Source organism: Chiloscyllium plagiosum, unplaced genomic scaffold (assembly GCF_037043375.1).
Source record: "Chiloscyllium plagiosum isolate Xiang-an unplaced genomic scaffold, Cpla_swu_hap1 HiC_scaffold_34, whole genome shotgun sequence".
Lineage (NCBI taxonomy): Eukaryota > Metazoa > Chordata > Chondrichthyes > Orectolobiformes > Hemiscylliidae > Chiloscyllium > Chiloscyllium plagiosum.
In genome coordinates this window covers 47,723,134-47,746,466 of record NW_028270172.1, presented here as the reverse complement: position 1 = coordinate 47,746,466, position 23,333 = coordinate 47,723,134, and the positions used below count along the sequence as shown (strand labels likewise).

At 42.1% G+C, this 23,333-nt stretch overlaps 1 protein-coding gene across 3 annotated transcripts in view; it reads left to right on the top strand.

Annotated features, from left to right (window-relative positions):
* LOC122564336 (CD83 antigen-like) overlaps positions 1-22,800 on the top strand; it is a 29,199-nt gene extending 6,399 nt beyond the window's left edge. For 2 of the 3 annotated variants that reach the window (XM_043719060.2, XM_043719061.2), the window contains exons 4-5: positions 20,401-20,501; positions 20,945-22,800. In XM_043719060.2, the coding sequence (XP_043574995.2) occupies positions 20,401-20,501; positions 20,945-21,112 (269 nt within the window). In that variant the 3' untranslated portion in view covers positions 21,113-22,800. Of the gene's footprint in view, positions 1-1,860; positions 2,430-20,400; positions 20,502-20,944 lie in introns of those variants that run through there. The other variant, XM_043719062.2, reaches the window with a different exon arrangement.
* Positions 22,801-23,333: the final 533 nt, after the last annotated feature.

Genomic DNA, 23,333 nt, shown 5'->3' with positions numbered 1-23,333 from the left:
CATTCAGTCACTTGTTTTCTCTCACATACAGGCATAGGGGTAAAATCCAATATGAAGGAAGATAAAAGAAAATAAATTTTAAGAGTCCTTTAATTGTTTTTGAGATACAAGGTTTAAACCTGAGGTCATTCACTGGTTTCTTGAGTGTAGTCATCAGTAGCAAATGTTGCAACTTTTAAATATTCTCAGCTCCCTAATGTTCCTTATCTGTGATTATTTCCACAGGAAGCAGGCCATTTCTAAGAGAGAGAAATAAATATAGCAGCTTCCCTCTCACATATCCCCAGAATGTCCCTTGGAACACAGGCTGTACTGTGTATTTCTAAGGGGTTTTTTTGGTGTAACTGCCTATGGTATCACTGCCTGTACTTTGCATTTGGTAATGTCTTCCTGAGAAGATTTTGATGGTTTCTGGATTGTAGAGAGTCTCTCTTTTTAAATGTCCCCTTCACTCCTCCAATGTTAATTCTTTTGTTATTTTAACTACATCTTGAAGTGGTTTTGCGTTTCTAAGTATTTTACCTTGTCTCAATTTAACTTGTAACAGCTCCAATCAGTTGGAACTTTTAAACTATTATATCTTCAAACGTACGGATGTATAGCCTGTGTCACTCTACCCCAAAAACAATAGATACCTCAAACATGACTGATAAGAGATCAAAGAGTTTGAGACAATTCATGTCAAGTCTGGTGACTTGCAGGGACTGGGTGGGTAGATAAATGCAAAACTTCTGAAGGTACTCAGGTAGTATCTGTCCAGAACATGCATCATTTGACATTTCAGCTATCAACCACTCTTTGGAGCTGAGCAATAATACAAACAACACTGACGCAGAAAGAAGAATAAGGGGATGGGGACAGCAGTCATAGCATGACTGCCAAAACTGATGTGTATAAAAGAAGGCTTTTGCAGTAAATCATTGAAATAAAATATATATAGTAAATGAGGCATTACTTTGGTGAATGCAGGAAGAAACATTTGGGGACAGACTGCTTGGTGCAATTAAATAACACCACATTGTGATCTAGGTCTTTATTGCAACCAAACATTGAAACTCTCTCAACCTCAGTGCTCCATTAGTAACAGCAGATTAAATTGATGTTATGAATTCCTTCTGACCTTGGGCAGTCAATAATACTTGAGAAAATTTGTTCTCCCTCTCCTTTTATGGGGCAATCGAGTCAACCTCTATACAGTCCCTTTGATATGTGCAGAGAAAAAACAATCTTCAATTGTTGTACAATAAAATTTAATTACAAGCAATAAGAGGAGCTCAATTTATATCCTCAATCTGTTGACTGGTCATATCTGTGACTACTTTCACTGTTCTATCCCCTCCTCTTTTGTTGATAAAGACATTTTTTTAAAAAAATCTCATTTTGTTTTTGAAGTAAGTGTACAATGCTGATAAAGCAGTCTTTTACATATTTAGTGTTTGCAAATAACTTTCCTTGACTCAAAATCTCTTCACCTGCCACAAAATCAGAACTAGTTGATAATTACACCACTTACTGACAGTTCTAGAATTCTTTGCTTTGTTCTTCAGCTGCTGCATTGCTTTTTATTTCAGGCTTGTCAAATTTGTATATGCTATTTTTATTCACCGTTTTGTGCAAAACATTTTGTGTCTCAACATTACATCTGTTTCAATGAGGGAACGTCTGTGGAGAGAGCCAATCCTTCCTGCATCTTGAAGGCAATCTACATGACCACACAGTTGATTTCCCTGGTTGATTTTAATCAGTTATCTTTGATTTCTGCTGCATCTCATGCCAACGATAGTCTAACCAATCAGACCCTCTTCTCATACTATATAAATTGTTCTTTCCTTTTGATTTGTTTTCCTCATTTCATTCCAGATGAATAAGGGCCAAAAAGCTTCAACTCCACATCTCCTTGTAGCCATGTTTTAGTTTGGTTACCAAGCCAATGATTTGAAGTTAGAAATGAAGAAGCAGTGTCAGAAGAGATCGATATATTGCAGAGGGCAAATATTGACTTTGTTATGTGCTGAGGACTTTGAATTTATACCATGAAGGCCACAGCTATGTTCAGCATTTAATTCAGAGGATCACTTCAGTCACCTGGAAGGGCTGTCTCTGGTGCTAGCCAAACACAGTTCATGCTGTATTCAAGATGCTATTACAGATGGGAACAGACTCGTCCATGTCTACTGCAAAGGCAAATCAACAGTTTCAGAGATAGAAACAATTTTGTTTCATTAGTAAATGTAGAAAATGTTGGAAATACCATGGAGAGAGAATCAAAGTTAAGGGGCTGGATTTGACCAGCCCTTTGGAGATGGGTGAGGAGGTGGAGAGCTGGTAAAATGATGTTGGAGAGTGTACAGAGTTAAAGCCAACATCTAGTACCTGGAAGATCAATTTAACATTTGGTGATTTGTGGCAATTAAAACAATTAATTCCCAGCCCTGTTATCACTTTACTGGCAAGGGAAGAATTACTGCATTTTGGAGAAGTGATCAGTGTAAGCTCAGTCGTGCTAACAGCTGGTAAATTAGGCAGTAGCCTCCATTATGGACGGTATAAACACACTCACACACACTCTCACATAATTACTCACACACACATTCACACACTCAGACACTTACACACACACTCTCACTCTCTCTCTCACACACACCCACACACACACACGCTCATACACTCTCTCGCTCATACACTCTCTCACACACACACACACACGCTCATACACACACTCACACACACGCTCATACACACTCTCATACACACACACACACTCATACACACACGCTCATACACACACGCTCATACACACACGCTCATACACACACGCTCATACACACACTCACACACACACACGCTCATACACACACTCACACACACACACGCTCATACACACACTCACACACACACACGCTCATACACACACTCACGCTCATACACACACTCACACACACCCACACATGCTCACACACACCCACACATGCTCACACACACCCACACACACACATGCTCATACTCACACCCACACACACACACGCTCATACACACACTCACACACACACACGCTCATACACACACTCACACACACACACGCTCATACACACACTCACACACACACACACACTCACACACACCCACACATGCTCACACACACCCACACACACACATGCTCATACTCACACACACACCCACACACACACACGCTCATACACACACCCACACACACACACATGCTCATACACACACCCACATACACACACACACATGCTCATACTCACACACACACACACGCTCATACACACACCCACACACGCTCATACACACACCCACACACGCTCATACACACACCCACACACACACACACGCTCATACACACACCCACACACACACACACGCTCATACACACACCCACACACACACACATGCTCATACACACACCCACACACACACACACATGCTCATACACACACCCACACACACACACACATGCTCATACACACACCCACACACACACACACATGCTCATACACACACCCACACACACACACACATGCTCATACACACACCCACACACACACACACATGCTCATACACACACCCACACACACACACACATGCTCACACACACGCTCATACACACACACACATGCTCATACACACACCCACACACACACACATGCTCATACTCACACACACACACACACACGCTCATACTCACACACACACACACACACGCTCATACTCACACACACGCTCATACTCACACACACACACACACACCCACATACACACACGCTCATACACACACCCACACACACACATGCTCATACACACACCCACACACACACATGCTCATACACACACCCACATACACACACACTCACGCTCATACACACACCCACACACACACCCACACACACACACTCACACACACACACTCACACACACACACTCACACACACACACTCACACACACGCTCACACACACACCCACACGCTCACACACACACCCACACACACGCTCACACACACGCTCACACACACGCTCACACACACGCTCACACACACGCTCACACACACACTCACACACACACTCACACACACATACACACCCACACACACTCACACATGCTCATACACACACTCACACACACCCACACACACTCACACATGCTCATACACACACTCACACATGCTCATACACACACTCACACATGCTCATACACACACTCACACACACACACACTCACACGCTCATACACACACTCACACACACCCACACACACATGCTCATACACACACTCACACACACCCACACACACTCACACATGCTCATACACACACTCACACACACCCACACACACTCACACATGCTCATACACACACACACACACACTCACACATGCTCATACACACACTTACACACACACACACACATGCTCTTACACACACTCACACGCACTCACACACACGCACTCACACACACGCACTCACACACACGCACTCACACAATGTATCCTTTTCTTTATTGTTTACTCTCAGCCATGGTCACCACAAATGGCCTGGCAGCTGTGAGGTAGGTCACCCTCCTCCATGGGGCAGCAGGCACCCACTGGTAAGCTACTGACTCGGGATCCCCCTTTTTGGTCCTGGCAGTGATTTTTTTTTTACCTGCAGGAACATTTCAACCCAAGGTTTTAGTTTGATGATCTTTTATCAAAATTGGAAGAGGTTAGCAATGTAGCAGTTCTGAAAAAATGTACTGGAGCAGCAAATGGTTTGCTGCAGGGTGGCAGTAGAAAGCAGGGCACAATATAATTAAAGGGAAAGTCTATGATCAGTGGAGTTATTAAATCATGAGACATAGTTGTGCAAGGCAGAGGGGGCTGGCAATGTTGTGGCATAATGATAGCATCCTTCTCTCTGAGCCAGAAAGCCTGGTTTCAAGTCTCACCTGTTCCAGAGGTGTGTAATACCATCTCTGAACAGGTTGATTAGAAATTACTAAAAGTTGAGCACAACAATTCTGTAAGTAGCAACATTAAAACTATTATCTGTACCTGTTGTCATATATATTTGGAGCAGTGGATAAGATCTGAGACTACTGAAGTCATGGAGTTCAGAAGGTAGTCATCTGTTGAGTTCTAAACCCTGTTATCCAGTGTTCCTGTGGGTTTTCTCACTGTAGAAAATATAATTGGAGAGTACAAAGCTGAACGTGGTTGTTTTAAATAATTTCCTGCGATATTGTTTATGTATATGGTGTACACAGTCTTCTCCTATCCCATTAGCTTCTGCATTCCTAAATGAAAGTCATATTGAATGATGGTTTGTTCAACTAGGAACCTCTGAGGAAGTGATGGGTGGATAGTCACACCATACGATGGTTTGATTTGATTTATTATTGTCACTTGACTGTGAAAGAGTGAACAGTATTGTTTTACGTGCTATGCAGGCAAATCATATTTTACATAAGTATATCAAGATAATAGAACCAAATGTAGAATATAGTGTTACAGCTCCAGAGAGGTCTCATCAAACGTCTGGTGACAGCAGGGAAGAAGCTGTTCTTGAATCTGTGTAACTGGGCAGAGCGGTTCACATAGCAAACTGTGATCCATTGGATACGATGCTTTCTATGGGGCATCTATAAAAATTGGTAACAGTCATTTTGGACATGCTGAAATTCCTTCGCCTTCTGAGGAAGTAGAAACTTTTGTGTGCTTTCTTGACTGTAGCATCAACATGGATGGACTAGGACAGATTGTTGGTGATAGGGACTTGAACCTCATGACCATCTCCGCTGTAACACCATCGATACAGGTCGGGGCATGTCCTCCACTCTGCTTCCTGAAGTCAATTACCTGCTCCTTTCTTCTGTTGACATTGAGGGAGAGATTGTTGTCTTTACACTATACCAGGAAGCTCTCTATCTCTTTCCTGTACTCTGTCTCGTCATTGTTTAAGATCTGAGCCACTCTGGTGGTGTCATCACCAAAACTGTAAGTGGAGTTAGATTTGAATTTACAGTCATGAGTGTATAAGGAGTTTAATAAGGGGCTGTGCACATAGCCTTGTGCTGCACTGGTATTGAGGATTATCTTGGAGGAGGTGTTGTCACCCGTCCTTACTGATTGCCGTCCATGTGTCAGGATCTTAAGTTGCAGAGAGGGGAGCAGAGTCCTAAGACTCAGAGACTGGAGATGGGTTTGCTTGGAATTAAGGTGTTGAAGGTGGAGATAAAGTCAATAACCAGGAGTCTGTCCTGGTTATCCAGATGTTCTAGGGATGAGTGTAGGAACAGGGAGATGGTGTCTGCTGTGGACCTGTTGTGATGGTGGGCAAATTGTAGTGGATCAAGGCCACCTGGGAGGCTGGAACTGATGTATGCAATTACTAACCTCTTGAAGCACTTTATAATCCTGGATATCAGAGCCACTGGGCAGGAATCATTAAAGCACACTGCCGGATTTTACTTTGGCACCAGGGTGATAATGGACTTCTTGAAACAGGTGGGAACCTCAGATTAGAGTAAGGAAAGGTGTGGTCATCTAAGAAAAATTTGGAATGCTGTTTACCTGCAAGGAATGTCCAGGTCTTTGCCATCAACAGCTGGCTTCTAGGCTCACTTAGTTATTCAGTTTTTGAGATATTCTGTGATGATCAGGGTTTGAAGCCTTTACACAGTATCTTCACAAGAGATTTGCTTATATTGGACCATGTAAAATCACCCCTGAGTGAATAATGACTGAGATTAATTATTGGTGGAAATCAATTTCAGCGCATTATGGGTTTGAGAGATGGAGGTGTTTATCTTTTAGATAAATGACTCATAGAACATAGAACATTACAGCACAGCCCTTCCGTCCTTAATGTTGCTCTGACCTGTGAGACCAATATAACCTACACTATTCCATTCTCATCCATATACCTATGCAATGACCATTTAAATGCACATAAAGTTGACGAGTCTACTACTGTTGCAGGCAGTGCATTCCACGCTCCACTACTTTCTGAGTAAAGCAATTACCTCTGACATCTGTCCTATATCTATCACCATTCTATCTGAAGCTATGTCCCCCTGTGCTAGCCAACACCATCTGAGGAAAAACGATCTCCCTGTCCACCCTATCTAACCCTCTGATTATCATATATGACTCAATTAAGTCACATCTCAACCTTCTTCTCTCGAACAAAAACAGCCTCAAGTCTCTCAACGTTTCCTCATCAGACCTTCCCTCCATACCAGGCAACATCCTAGTAAATCTCCTCTGAATCCTTTCCAAAGCTTCCACATCCTTCCTATAATGTGGTGACCAGAAATGTACATAAAACTCCAAGTGCGGCCACACCAGAGTTTTGTACAGCTGCAGCATGACCTCATGCTCCAAAACTTGATCCCTCTACTAATAAAAACTAACACATCATATGCCTTCTTAACAACCCTATCAACCTTGGTAGCAACTTCCAGGGATCTATGTCCATGGACATAGACCTCTCTGCTCATCTACACTACCAAGAATCTTACAATTAGCCCAGTACTCTGCATTCCCGTTACTCCTTCCAAAGTGAATCACCTCACACTTTCCTGCATTAAACTCCATTTGCCACCTCTCAGCCCAGCTCTGTAGCTTATCTATGTCCCTCTGTAACCCACAACATCCTTTGACACTATCCACAGCTCTATCGACCTTGTGTCATCTGCAAATTTACTAACCCATCCTTTTGCACCCTTATCCAGGTCATTCATAAAAATGACAAACAGCAGTAGACCCAAAATAGATCTCTGCGATACACCACTAGTAACTGAACTCCAGGATGAACATTTTCCATCAACCAACACCCTCTGTCTTCTTTCATGATTTGAAGATGCCAGTGTTGGACTAGGGTATACAAAGTTACAAATCACACAACACCAGGTTATAGTCCAACAGGTTTAATTGGAAGCACACTAGCTTTCGGAGCGTTGCTCCTTCGTCAGGTCTTCTTTCAGCTAGCCAATTTCTGATCCAGACAGCTAAAACGCCCTCAATCCCATGCCTCCACATTTTGTGCAGTAGCCTACCATGTGGAATCTTATCAAAAGCCTTAATGGAATCCATATTGAAGATTGGTGGAGTTGTGAGGAGGGCTGTTGTCGGCTGCAAAGGGGCTTAGATATGATGCAGAGCTGGGCTGAGGAGTGGCAGATGGAGTTCAACCCTGTCAAGTGTGAGGTTGTCCATTTTGGAAGGACAAATAAGAATGCGGAATACAGGGTTAACGGTAGGGTTCTTAGTAAGGTGGAGGAGCAGAGGGATCTTGGGGTCTATGTTCATAGGTCTTTGAAAGTTGCCACTCAGGTGGATAGAGCTTGTAAGAAGGCCTATGGTGTATTAGCGTTCATTAGCAGAGGGATTGAATTCAAGAGTCGTGAGGTGATGTTGCAGCTGTGTAGGACCTTGGTAAGGCCACATTTAGAGTACTGTGTGCAGTTCTGGTCGCTTCATTTTAGGAAAGGTGTGGAAGCTTTGGAGAGGGTGCAGAGGAGATTTACCAGGATATTGCTTGGAATGGAGAATAGGTCATATGAGGATAGGTTGAAAGTGCTAGGCCTTTTCTCATTGGAACGGTGAAGGATGAGGGGTGACTTGATAGAGGTTTATAAGATGATCAGGGGAATAGATAGAGTAGACAGTCAGAGACTTTTTCCCTGGATACAACAGAGTATTACAAGGGGACATAAATTTAAGGTGAAGGATGGAAGGTATAGGGGAGATGTCAGGAGTAGGTTCTTTACCCAGAGAGTGGAATGTGCTGCCTGTGGGAGTGTCAGAGTCAGAATCATTGGTGACCTTTAAGCGGCAATTGGATAGGTGCTTAAGCGAGGACAAATGTTCGGCAAAACATCGTGGGCCGAAGGGCCTGTTCTGTGCTGTATTGTTCTATGTTCTATGTTCTATATACACCACATCAATGGCTTTACCCTCATCCACCTATTTGGTCTCCTTCTCAAAGAACTCAATAAGGTTTGGGAGACACGACCCACCCTTCACAAAACTGTGCTGACTATCTCTAGTCAACTTATTCCTCTCTAGATGATTATAAATCCTATCTCTTATAATGTTTTCTAACACTTTACCTACAACCGAAGTAAGGCTTCCTGGTCTATAATTACCAGGATTGTCTCTATTCCCCTTCTTGAACAAGGGGACAGCATTTGCTATCCTCCGGTCTTCTGGCACTATTCCTGTAGACAATAACAACCTTAAGGTCAAAGCCATAGGCATGGCAATCTCCTCCCTGGCTTCTCAGAGAATTCTTGGATAAATCCCATCCAGCCCAGGGGACTTATCTATTTTTACACTTTCCAGAATTTATAACACCACCTCCTCGTGAACCTCAATCGCAACTAGTCTAGTAGCCTGTCTCTCAGTATTCTCCTCAACAACACTGTCTTTTTCCACTGTGAAAAATGATGAAAAATATTCATTTAGCTCTTCCCCTATCTCCTCTGACTCCATGCACAATTTCTCACTACAATTCTTGATTAGACCTATTCTTACTCTAGTCATTCATGTATCCCTTAGTTACCTTTGGAAGCTTTAGGGTTTTTCCCTGATCCTACCTGCCACCAAATTCTCATGTCCGCCCCTTGCTCATCTTAGCTATCCCTTCAGGTCTTTCCTGGCTACCTTGTAACTCTCAACCTCCCTAACTGAGCCTTTACATCTCATCCTAACATAAGCCTTCTTCTTCCTCTTGACAAGAGATTCAACTTTCTTAGCAAACCATGGCTCCTGTGTTTGACAACTTCTTTCCTGCCTGCCTGGTACATACTTATCAAGGACCCGCAGTAGCTGTTCCTCAAATAAGCTCCACATTTCTATTGTGCACATTTCCTGCAGTTTCCTTTCCCATCCTATGCATCCTAAATCTTGTCTAATCGCATCATAATTGTCTTTCCCCAGTTGTAACTCTTGCCCTCTGGTGTACACCTATCCCTTTCCATTGCTAAAGTAAACATAACTGAATTGTGGTCACTATCACCAAAGTGCTCACCTACTTCCAAACCTTACATCTGGCCAGGTTCTTTACCCAGTATCAAATCTAATGTGGCCTCGTCCCTTGTTGGCCTGTCTACATACTGTGTCAGGAAACCATCCTGCACACATTGGACAAAAACTGACCCATCTAAAGTACTTGAACTATCATATTCCCAGTCAATATTTGGGAAGTTGAAGTCCCCCATGTCAATTACCCTGTCACTCTTGCTCCTATCGAGAATCATCTTTGCTATCCTTTAAATCCAGTCACTCAATAAGTATAGCATGAAAGTGCTATGACAGTCACTTCAGGGTACCATATGAGAAAATCAGTGAAAGGCCCATGGATTCTGCAAGATTTTCTTTTCATCTCTCTTACTTTACATTTCGGCAACTTCACTTTAAGATTTGATTCAGTCAGTTTTCATCTCTGCCTGACCCTGCCATGAACACAGCAAGTTCTTAGCGATAGACCCAATCTGGATAGATACAGTAATTAGGGCTGGCCTTGGAGAAGTCATTTCTGGTTATTGCAGTGAGATTTTTGGCAAGTGTTAGATTTAATTAGTTCATGCCCTGTCTTGAATGCTCTTATTGCAAAGTCGCTGTCATTTTTTACTTTATTTCTTTTGAGAGCAACAGGATTAATATATACACAGTATGTTCCACAAATATATAGAAACAGCGAATACAGCCAATGCGATTCACCATAAGAAGCACAACACAACAGAAAGATTCAGAAAAATGTCATAGCAACAAGAAAGAACCATAGCAACATGGAGACCCAAAGTACAACAGTTCACTGTTATTTGTCACTTTGCACTGATTCAATTTGGAAATCTTTTATGACTCACATATTGGATATTTATGAGCTTGTGTGGAACCAGGGCAAACTTCCACTAAATTTGATTTGTAATCTGCTTAGAATTGTGACACAAATATGTTCTGCTGCAAATACAAATCCAATTTGATAACCTATTCCTTATTTTCAGTAGTACAGCTCATTCTCTCATACTCTGCTGAAGATTAGATGGAAGTTGTCAAATGAATGAGTTTCAGAATTTTTTCAGATGATCTTATTAAATGGCTGAAAAGGGCCAATTACTCCACTTTTACAGCAACATATGAGTCTCTATTTGTACAATATACTGAGAAGAAGTGAATTAATCATAGTATTTTTTCATTCAACAGAAGCAAAAGTGCAATTTCCCTTGAGGGCAAGCGAGCTTATGTTGCTTCCACCAGTGAAACAATTCACCAGACCATTCACTAAACAATTTATTAAGAGCTGCCAGCCAATAAATGTTGAGGATCTTGCCCTATCAAAGGCCTCATCAGTGGCTAAATGGGTTAGCAAAAGCTGCCAGCCAACCAAATACCAATAGCTTCAGATTTCTAAAACCCATCAGTCAAGGCCATCCCCTCAGTTTTGTTCTCCCTACAGGATGGAGCCAGCAGAGAGAAAGGGTTTGGAGACAAGGTAGGCCCAGGGATTTTAGGTCACAACCTCACCTGCCTCAGTGTTTCTGATGGCCTCCAGGTTGTGCCAGTTGGTCCCCTCCCACAATTCAACAGGTTACTATGGTTTTCCAATCAGGGAACTAGCTATTGTTTTAACCAGAGAGGTAGGTGGTCAAGGAGGTGCTCATTTGACGCCCTTATGTGACCATTAATTGACTAATTACAGGTTTAATTGCTGCTGAGTTGAGAAAGTCACCCATGCCCTGAATGTAATTGCAGAGTGAGAACAGCAGCTGAGTTTCTCTCCAGGATAAACCTTCCAATTACTTCCCTTCCTCGCCAACTCCAGGAAGTGGAAAATTTCACTCAAGGTTTCAATGGAAACCTCCATGCTTTCTATTGATTACTCACTATAAAGAAGACTGGAGAATCAGTTTTCACACATGAAAGGAGGCATTTCAGAGTTATAGATGCAAAAGATAAGAAACAGAAACTGACCCTTTGGTCCAAATCATCCATGCCGACCAAATATCCTAAATAAGTCTAGTTCCATTTTCAGCATTTGGCCCATATCCCTCAAAACCCTTCCTATTCATATACCCATCCAGATGCCTTTTAAATGTTGTAATTGTACCAGCCTCCACCACATGTTCTGGCAGCTCATTCAATACACATGAAAAAGTTGTCCCTTAGGTCCCTCTCAAATCTTTCCCCTCTAGTTTTGGACTCTCCTACCTTGAGGAAAAGACCTTGTCTATTCACCCTATCCATGCCTGTCATGACCTTATAAACCACTATAAGGTCACCCCTCAGCCTATGACGCTCCAGGTAAAATAGCCCCAGTCTATTCAGTCACTTCCTATAGCTCAAACCACCCAACCCTGGCAACATCCTAATTAAACATATTAACAGGAGCAGGTTGTTAAAGCAGAGACTATTCAAGCCTGCTTCACCACTCAATCAAATCAGTTCTATTTTCCCACCTTTGTTTCTTGTCCGTTGTTATCATTACCTTAAAAAACTCTATTGACCTGGGTGTTGACAGCTCCAGTTGTCACAGCTTCAGACCTTTTGGGGGAGCAGTTTACAGATCTTCTGTCCTTTGTGTGCAAAAGTCTCCCTGATTCACATTACAAATAACCTTCTGCATTTAGAACAGGACTCAAGGCTTCCCAAAGTTGGAGTTGAGGCCCCATGTGGGGTTGTGAGCTGAAATGTTGGGATTGTGTGCTCTGAAGCAGCAATGCGCCCCATGGAGCTCTGACTGAGTTATAACAGTGTGCTCCCACTAACAGGCACGCTCCTTGTGCTCTCAATTCTCATTTGGGATCTAAAACCCAAAATGGGGTCACAGTGGAAGAGGTGAGGGATGCACTGAGAAAGAGTAGCAAAAACAGAAATTTCTGGAAAAGCTCAGCAGGTCTGGCAGCATCTGTGGAGAGAAATTAGAGTTAACGTTTCAGGAGCTCAAGTTCTGAGGAAGGGTCATTGGATCCGAAATGTTAACCCTGATTTCTCTCCACAGATGCTGCCAGACCTGCTGAGCTTTTCCAGCAATTTCTGTTTTTGTTTCTGATAAACAGCATTTGCAATTCTTTCATTTTTCTTTATTTTATGAGGAAAAGTAGACTATTTTCCCCCTCGAGATTTGTCCACAATTCAACATAATCATGGATGATCCTTTTACCTCAATTCCACTTTGCTGCCCACCTCCTTATTTTAAAAAATCGTTTGTGGGACATGGGAGTTGCTGGCTGCCCAGAATGTACTTGCTGTCCCTAGATGCCCTTGTGAAGGTGATAGTGATCTGACGTTTTGAATTTCTGCAATCCATGTGTTGCAGGTAGACCCACAGTGCCATTAGGAATTTCCAGATTTTGACCTAGTGACAGAGAAAAAAATGACAATATATTTCCAAGTCAGGATGGTGAGTGACTTGGAGGGAAACTTGCAGGTGGTGGTGTTCTTATGTATCTGCTGCCCTCATCTTTCTAGATGTAAGTGATTGTGGGTTTGACAGGTGTTGTCTAAGGATCTTTGGTGAATTCTGCAGTGCATCTTGTAGTTAGAGCACACAGCTGCTACTGAGTGTCAGTAGTGAAGGGAAAGGATACTTGTGGATGTGATGCCAATCAAGTGGGCTGCTTTTCCCTGGATGGTGTCAAGCTTCTTGAATGTTGTTGGAGCTGCATCTATCCAGACAAGCATTCCAACACATTCCTTTCTTATGCCTTGTAGATAGTAGACAGGCTTTGGGGAGTCAGGAGGTGAGTTATTTGCCATAGTATTCCTAGCCTCTGACTTGCTTTTGTAGCCACTGTGTTTAAATGGTGAGTGTAGTTGATTTTCTGATTAATAGTTACCCCAGGATGGTAATAGTGGTGTATTCAGTGATGGTAATAGCATTCAACATCAAGGAGACTACCTTGAGTAACTACTACAGTGGAGTGGGGATGACTGACCTCTAACAACCACTGCCATTTTCCTACACGTCAGGTATGTCTCCAACCAATTTGTCCTCGATTCCCATTGATTTCAGTTTTGTGAGGGCTCCTTGATGCCACATTTGTTTGAATGTGGCCTTGATGTCAAGGGCTGTCACTCTCACTTCACCTCTTGAATTCAGCTGTTTTGTCCAAGATTGAACAAAGGCTATAATGAGGTCAGGAGCTAGGTGACCCTCGAGGAACCTAAACTGGGCATCTGTTAATGACATCTTACATCACTTTGCTGATGATCAAGAGTAGACCGATGAGGCAGAATTGGCTGGGTTGTATTTGTCCTGCTTTTCATGTATAGGGAGAAAGTGAGGACTGCAGATGCTGGAGACCAGAGATGAAAAATGTGGTGCTGGAAAAACACAGCAGGCCAGGCAGCATCCGAGGAGCAGGAGAATCGTCGTTTCGGGCACAAGTCCTTCTTCATGTACAGGACCTACCTAGACAATTTTACACATTGTTGGGTAGACGCCAGTGTTGTAGCTATACTGGAAGAGCCTGACTAGGGGAGCAGCAAATTCTGGAGCATAAGTCTTCAGTACTATTTCTGGAATGTTGTCAGGGCCCATAGCCTTTGCAGTGTCCAGTGCCTCCAACTATTTCTTGATATCGCATGGAGTGAATCGAATTGGCTGAAGACTGGTATCTGTAATGTTGGGGACCACTGGAGGAGGCCAGTGAGACCATATCCTCTGATTTCCTGAAAAATTAAAATATATCTATCCATCTCCATCTTAAATGTACTTTTGGGTGTCCACAATTCTCTTGGTGTAAACAGATACAAAGATTCACAACTCTGAGTTAAAAACATTTTCATCATCTTATTCCTAAATGATTGGCCATTAACCTGACCTGTAGCCCTATGGTCTAGGTTCCCCAGTCAGTAGAAACAACTTTCTAGTGTTTACCTGGTCAAGCCCCTTCAGAATCGTGTATGTTTCAATGAGATTGCTTCTCATTCTTCTAAGCTTTAAAGAGTATAGAGTTAATTTACTCAGCCTTTCATCAAAGGGCTACTCTCTCATCCAGAAAGAAACTAATCTGGTGAACTTTTCCTCTACTGCCTCCAAGGCAAGTATATTCTTCCTTAGATATGGTGACCAAAACTGCTCACAGTATTCCAGGTGTTATTGCACCAAACTGCTGTAATACAATTGCAACAAGATTTACTTGTTCTTCTATTCCAATCTCCTTGCAGTGGAAGAACAACTTGCCATTTGCCTTCCTAATTGCTTACTGTACTGAATGCAGACTTTGTGTTCCTTGTATGAGTGGATGCAAATCCTTCTAAACAACAGTTAAAAGGTTTGGGCCTTGGAGATTTCCCTCCCTGCAGGCCGTCATTTGAACTATTTGCTTCGAGAACTTTCCTAAAAGTACTTTAAAAATGCAAGTTGTTGTGTCTTTCTACAAGTCATGATCACTGTGGTCATGGCAACATCAGTTGGCGAAGGCTGCAGTGTGTGAGACAATTGGGATGTGGCCTTGGTAGGAACTTTGTTGTATGCTGTTTTATGTAAGTGGTGTTTTCTATGGGCTCTGTCAGGGTATTTATAGGTTAGCTGAATTTCCAGTGAGATTTCCTTTCTGTTTTTGAACTACTTGCGATTAGTTATGGTGAGGGAGTTGCCATGGTTACAATTGGCATTCAACTGTGAGCATGAACACACTGCTGTTTCAGCTAAATAATTCTGTATTCTATGTTTTTGATGTGGATCTTCCATGATCTTTTTTTCCCTTGCTAACTTTGCTCGGGTTTTATCTTCTGAAAGCCCTCACCGCACACCTTTCATAATCCTCATTCTCGCAATGAAAAGCACTGATAATGTTATTATAGACAATAGACAATAGTTGCAGGAGTAGGCCATTCAGCCCTTTGAGCCAGCACAACCATTCATTATGATCATGGCTGATCATCCATAATCAGTATCCTGTTCCTGCCTTATCCCCATAATTCTTGATTCCACTATCTTTAAGAACTCTGTCCATCTCTTTCTTGAAAGTATCCAGAGACTTGGCCTCCACTACCTTCTGGGGCAGAGCATTCCATATATCCACCACTCTCTGGATGAAGAGATTTCTCCTTAACTCTGTTCTAAATGGCTACCCCTTATTTTTAAACTGTGTCCTCTGGTTTGGGACTCACCCATCAGCAGAAACATGCTTCTTGCCTCCAGAGTGTCCACTCCTTTAATAATCTTATACGTATCAATCAGAACCACTCTCATCCTTCTAAACACAAATGTAGACAAGCCCAGTCGCTCCAATCTTTCAACACATGATAGTCCCACCATTCCGGGAATTGACCTCGTGAACCTACGCTGCACTCCCTCAATAGCCAGAATGTCCTTCCTCAAATTTGGAGACCAAAACTGCACACACTACTCCAGCTGCGGTCTCACCAAGGCCTTGTACAGCTGCAGACGGACCTCTTTGCTCCTACATTCAATTCCTCTTGTTATGAAGGCCAGCGTGCTATTAGCTTTCTTCACTGCCTGCTGTACCTGCATGCTTGCTTTCATTGACCGATGTACAAGAACACCTAGATCTCATTGTACTTCCCCTTTACCTAACTTGACTCCATTTAGATAGTAATCTGCCTTCCTGTTCTTGCCACCAAAGCGGATAACCACTTTATCCACATTAAACTGCATCTGCCATGCATCTGTCCACTCACCTAACCTGTCCAATTCACCCTGTAATCTCATAACATCCTCCTCACATTTCACCCTGCCACCCAGCTTTGTGTCATCAGCAACTTTGCTAATATTACTTTTAATGCCTTCATCTATATCATTGATATATATTGTAAACAGCTGCAGTCCCAGCACCGAACCTTGTGGTACCCCACTGGTCATTCCGAAAGGGACCTGGTCATAATGTATAGGTTAGCCACAAAATAGTACAAGGAGCAATCCAGAGTAAAAGTACTCAATTAGAGGAGGGTCAATTTCATTGGAGTGAAAAGGTGAGATTGTGATATAGTGATAATGTCACTGGACCAGTAATCCAGAAACTCTGGATAATGTTCTGAAGTTATGAATTTGAATCTCATATGATAGGTGGTGGAATCTGAATTGCATTGAAAAGAATTATGGAGTTAAAAGTTGGTCCAGTAATAACCATGTAACCATTGTCAATTGTCATGAGAACCCATCTGGTTGGCTAATGTCCTTTAGTCTGCCATTCTTACTTGGTCTGTCTCACATGTGACTTCAGACCCACAGCAACGTGGTTGACACTTAATCACCTTCGGAAATGGCCGAAGACCAACCAGTTATAGGAAAACTGGGATGGGCAACAAATTCCACCTTGCCAGTAAAAACCATGTCCCACACAAGAGGTTTAGAAAATGCAGTGAGAATGGATCAGGCTCAAGTCTGTTGAAATGGAAGATGGCAGACAAAACTGCGACTTTATGGATTAAATATTTGAGACAATTCCCAAAAATAGGAAAGGTAGAACAACCAGAGCTAGTGCTCATTGAATGATGATCCTAAGATGAAGAAAATGGGTGCTTATGACAGATGTCAGGTTAATAATTCACCAATTGAGAACCAGGCTGACTAGACTCAGTTCAGAGAGGTACAGAGAAAGGCAGAATTCTGAGGGGCAAAGATATTGTATGAGAAAATTCCAGCAGCTAACATAAAAGGGAATCAAAAACATATAAATGAGTTAGTCATGGGATTATTTAGGAATTAAAACAGTGTCCTCAAATAATGCAGAGTATGGCTAAGGGTTTAAATGTACACTTTGCAACTTTCTTTAGCAATGAAGATGCCAAATTCATGTTGAACGAGAGAGTAGTTGAAATGTTTGATCAAGAGGAGGTATTAGAAAGGCTGTCTATATTTAAAATTGATTAGTCACCAGGACAGGAAGTTTGCAAGTCAAAACAGGTGGAAGCATGGTACAACGTGCAGCTATTAAATTTAATTCTTGTCATGGAAAAGCTTTTGGAAATGAACAAGTTGATGTTAACAGAATAAAATGGAGAGTGGCAACATGGTGATAAAATTGGTTGAGTAGCAAGAAATTACATGGGGGCGGCACAGTGGCTCAGTGGTTAGCACTGCTGCCTCACAGCACCAGGGTTCCAAGTTCAATTCCAGCTTCGAGTGACTGTCTGTGTGGAGTTTGCATATTCTCCCCGTGTCTGCATGGGTTTCCTCCAGCGTGCTCCAGTTTCCTCCCACAGTCCAAAGATGTGCAGGTTAGGTGGATTGGTCATGCTAAATTGCCCATAGTGTTAGGTGCATTAGTCAGAGAGAAATGGGTCTGGGTGGGTTACTCTTTGGAGGGGCGGTGTGGACTTGTTGGGTCGAAGGACCTGGTTCCACACTGTAAGGAATCTAATCTCAAACAGAAATTAACGGCAAGCTTTCAGGACTGTAGGAAAATATGCAGTGTTATTCTAGGGCTGCTGCTTTTCATGATTGAGTGAATTTGTGGTAGCCAAGTTTACAGCTGACACAAAAAATAAGTAGAAAGGCAACTGGTGAGGATGACATTGTCTGCAGAGGGATATGGTCAGGTTAAGCGAGTGGTCAAAAACTTGGTAGTTGGTATATAATGTGGGAAATTGTGAGATTATGTACTTTGGCAGGAAGAATAGAGGAGCCAAATGTTATTTAAATTGAGAAAGACTGCATAAAGTTACAGAACAGGGGATTTAAAATCTTTGTACATGAATCACAAACAGTTAGCATCCACTTTCAGTGAGTAATAGGGAAAGCAAATGGAATGTTAGCCTTCATTTCAAAGGGAATGGAATATCTAAAACTGTATATGACACTGCAGGCCTGTTGTGTGAACTACTGTGAATACTGTGCACAGTTTGGATACTTATCTAAGGAAAGATGCAGTGGACATCGGAGGCAGTCCAGAGAAGTTTCATTAGGCTGATACCAGGTATGGAGGGTCTGTCTTATGAGGAGAGTTTAAGTGGGCTGGGTCTGTACTCGTTGGAGTTTAGAAGGATGGGAGGAAATCTTATTGAAACCTTCAAAATTCTTAGGGAACTTGACAGGGCAGGTGCAGGAAGATTGTTTCCCCTTGGGGGACAGTCTAGGACCAAAGGGCACATTCTCAGAGTAGCACATTTAAGACAGGGATAAGGAGGAACTTCTTCTTTCAAATGGTATTGAATCTGTGGAATTCTTTACTACAGAGTGCTGTCAAGACTTGTCTGTTGAATATGTTCAATGCTGAGAAAGACTTGAAATCAAGGCTTATGGGGAAAAGGCAGTTGAGAATTGTAAAATCAGCCATGATCTCATTGAATGTGGAGCAGATGTGATGGGCTGGATGTCATATTTCTTCTTCTATGTCATGTGGTTGAATGCTGTGCCTGTAGAATTTGTTTTGAAGACCGACTGATTTGAGGAAGCTGGGGTAGTTCTTCTTAGAAAAGGATCCTTCGAAGGGAATTAATCAGATGTGTTCAGAATCATGAAAGGTCTGGACAGAGTAGATAGGGAGAAACCTATTCTCTTCTGTGGAATGACAAGAATCTGAAGGTATCAGTTTAAGACAAATGGCAAAACAAACAACAGCAATGTGAGGAAGAACTTTAACCTCATGAGTGGCTAAAATTTGCAAGGGTTGCTGAGAGTGTGGTCAAAGCAGATTCCATTGTGGCTTTGGATAATTAATCAAACTAAGCTGCAATTGCAGAAAGCCCACAGGACTGGCTCTATCCATCCCATGGTACCTCACCCATTTGGCAATTAGACATGTAACAGTAAATGGTGTCAAATGTTTCAGCAATGGGTGGGGTGGTAACTAATCCCACCCTCACCTGATAATTATTTGGTGGCTCAGTTGGTGGTGCTTTGAGTTAGAACAACGTGGTTTCAAGGTTCATTCAAAGACATGAGATCAGTTTCTCAGTTTAGATTGAGAATAAAGGTGTGAAGAAATCTGAGGGGCTATTTTTCTCTGGAGGCTGAGGGGTGACCTTAAAGATGTTTATAAAATCACGAGGGGCATGGTGACGGTGAATAGCCAAGGTCTTTTTCGCAGGATAGGGGAGTTCAAAATTGGAGGATATAGGTTTAAGGTGAAAGGGGAAAGATTTAAAAGGGACCTGAGGAGCAGCTTTTTCAAACAGAGGACGGTGCATGTATAGAATGAGCTGTCAGAGGAGATAGTGAGTTGAGTACATTTACAGTACTTAAAAGGCATCTGGATGGGTACATGAATAGAAAGGGTTTAGAGGGACAAGGGCCAAATGCTGGCAAATGGGACTAGATCACTTTAGGATATCTGGACAGCGTGGACAAGTTGGATGGAAGTATCTGTTTCTGTGCTATATAATTCTATGACCTCATATAGCTCAATTACTCACTAATTCCTCATTTGTATGTATAAACATGTATTTACGACATTAGATACTGGAATGACTGATTTTTATTTTAATACAGGTGAATCTAACCAGTTTGAAGGAATAACCAGGAATATGCTGATATTCATTGTAATGGCAATGTGTCTGCCTCCCATTCTATGCATGTACCTTGTATACAAAGTAAGTTACATTTTATTTGTTTGAATGAAAGTTGTCACTCAGACTGTGGGTGGTAATAACAAGAGAGAGCTGATTGATTATCTTGCTTGAGGGACACCACATGGCATCATCATCAGATAAGGCCATGAGGGAGGTCTCTTTGAACAACTGCAGTTGGTATCAGGATGTTGGTGTCATTCTGCACTGGCCAGCTGCACTGGCCCATATCCCTCTAAACCCTTCCTATTCATGTACCCACAGAGACCATGAGACAGGACTGTTACTGAGAGCAGAAACATGCAGAACTGCTGCCCTTCCATGGTGGCAAAGTACAGCTGCTATAATTAAAATGAAACAAATATTCTCAAGATCATAACTTTGGAATGGAGTTGAGCTTTAAAATGAATTTGGTTAAAAATATGTTTTTAAGTTTCCTATGTTGTGATTTTCTTTCCCCTTTCCAGAAGTATTCCAGAGGAATAGAAACCTGTGTAAAAGAAATGAGCAAGACAGTGAAGAGTTATTCATGGCCGTTTGGCAACAATGTGCTCTCTCAATACTCGGTGTTGAAGCTCTGGCAGACTGAAACCCAAACATGGGGGACCCACAGTCTCAACTCTGGATTTCACTGAGTAGCATAAGTCTATTGAAGGCTGCATACATTGACGGGACAAAAAGCTTTCTCTCTGAGACTGAAATAAGATTGAACATTCTCAATGCAGCTCACAACATTATGGCCTAGATTTTCTACTTCTGTAACACTTCAGGGATACAATGGAAAAGCTCTGAACTACCAGATCATGAATTTCCAACAACCGAAAAGCCAACAGGATTTCCTGCTGTGTGCTGAGAAGTGGAAAACCTAGACCAATATTACCCTCAATTAATATAAAGTTTGCAATTTCAATACTACAGCCTAGTTCCTTCTGATTGGTTTTATCTCAATGTTCCCTCCAATTTTCTCACCAGCTGCCTGGGCCTCTGGGACCCTTGCGCAGCAGTGACTTCTGGAACCGGAAGTCAATGCTATGATTGGTGTATTATTGCTGATCACCACATGTGGAACATTGATAGGCTGCATCTGCACAACTGTTGATCCTGAGGTCACGAACTTCTTCCAAAACCTGGAGCTTGGACCGTACGCTCTCAGGCTCATGTGCAGATACAGAGGAACTCGATTATCCAAAAGACATAGGCAGGGAGTATTTTGTTTGGTTAATTGAATTCCAGATAATCGAAATTCCGGATAATTTGTTTAGCCAAGCATCGAGACCTTGCGATCTTGCCGAATAATCCAATATTCAGATAATCGAGGTTCCCCTGTAATGACTAACTGCATGAACTGTAGAGAAAACCATTGTATGCAGAGAGGAAAAATAACTTCACATTTTGGGATATATTTTTGAGTTCAACATCAGTGGTGCAAATGTTTTCAAGCTGGAGCTCATCAGCAAAAAAAACGAAATTGGCATTTCTCTCTGCCCGTGGTTCTGGACTATCTTAAGTATTGACAACAAAAAATGATTATATTATATTGTGATCAGAAGACTACCACACATGATGGAAACCTGAAATGAGATGGAAGAATGCAGCAAATGCAAGAATGAGTGGTTGAGCTGATGATAATAATATAAAATTAACCGATGAACTGCAGATGCTGGAAATCTGAGACTGTGAAAGAAAATGCTGGAGAAATTCAGCAGATTGGGTAGCAGCTGTGAAGAGAAAAACAGTTAACATTTCAAGTCCCAGTGACACTTCATCAGTTCTGTTGTTCTCTGCACAGATGTTGCTAGACCTGCTGAGATTCTCCAGCACAGTCTGTTTTTGTGAACTGATCATTTTCTCTGGAGCTTTTATTTCATGGAAAAAGTCTGCATTGTTTAATTGATGATACCTGGCTGAACTGTGTGTGAAATACACCAAGGAAGATTAGCTCTCAGACATCCTGATTAACAGGGAAATATTTGATGTGGTTGTGATTGGTTTGCTATCAGTTACTATAAAGGGGCAAAAATGACTACGACAGTTAGAAGAAGGCCCAGGTTCAGACAGTTTGGACATTGTAAGAATTCCAGTCAAACTGTAGTGATCTTGGTGTGGATGGACTCCATTGTCAGAGGGAAGGTCAGGAATGGCTGATATCTTTCATGGACCAACAGTTCTCACCAGAAGGATCAACTTTTGGAGGATTGTAAGTTCACATTCAAGGGGTATTGGAGCTAAGAGGCAATGATAACTTAAGAGTAAAAACCAATTCCATGGGTTTGGGTCCGAATTGAGTAATGTTTGGACAATAAAGTGAGGTTTGGCTAATGGATTAGCTAATTCGGCATGGTGTATGATTCTGAAATGTACTGGCCTAGAAATTCAGCAAAACGTTTTACTGCCAAACAACTTGTGAGCCTAAAAACTGAATGTGCCAGCATTGTAGTTTGGAATGTCTGTTCCCAGTGCAGTCACAATGGTTTGTAGGACCATTGGCACACGATTTCCAAGATGTTATCGAACTGGACCCACCTGTTTAAAGTTGGTTGAGACTTGTTTAGATGCAATGCTTTATATAGGGTGTACAGAGTTCTATCATCTAAAGTCAAACATATTTATGAAGGCATACTCTTTGATAGTCTTTTAAAAGCCAAGTAATTAAGCTTCAAGGTGAATTAAAAGACCTGATGCAACCAGCCAGAAGTACAGAATATTGGATCCTACAAGTTAAATGGTAAGTAAGGGTAATAGGAGCCACATGCAATTGAGCAGGAATTAAATGGTGCAAACCCTGTGGCTGCTTTAGTGGTTAATGCTACCACTAGGTGGAGCAGCACATGCACATGCATAAAATTATAATAATGA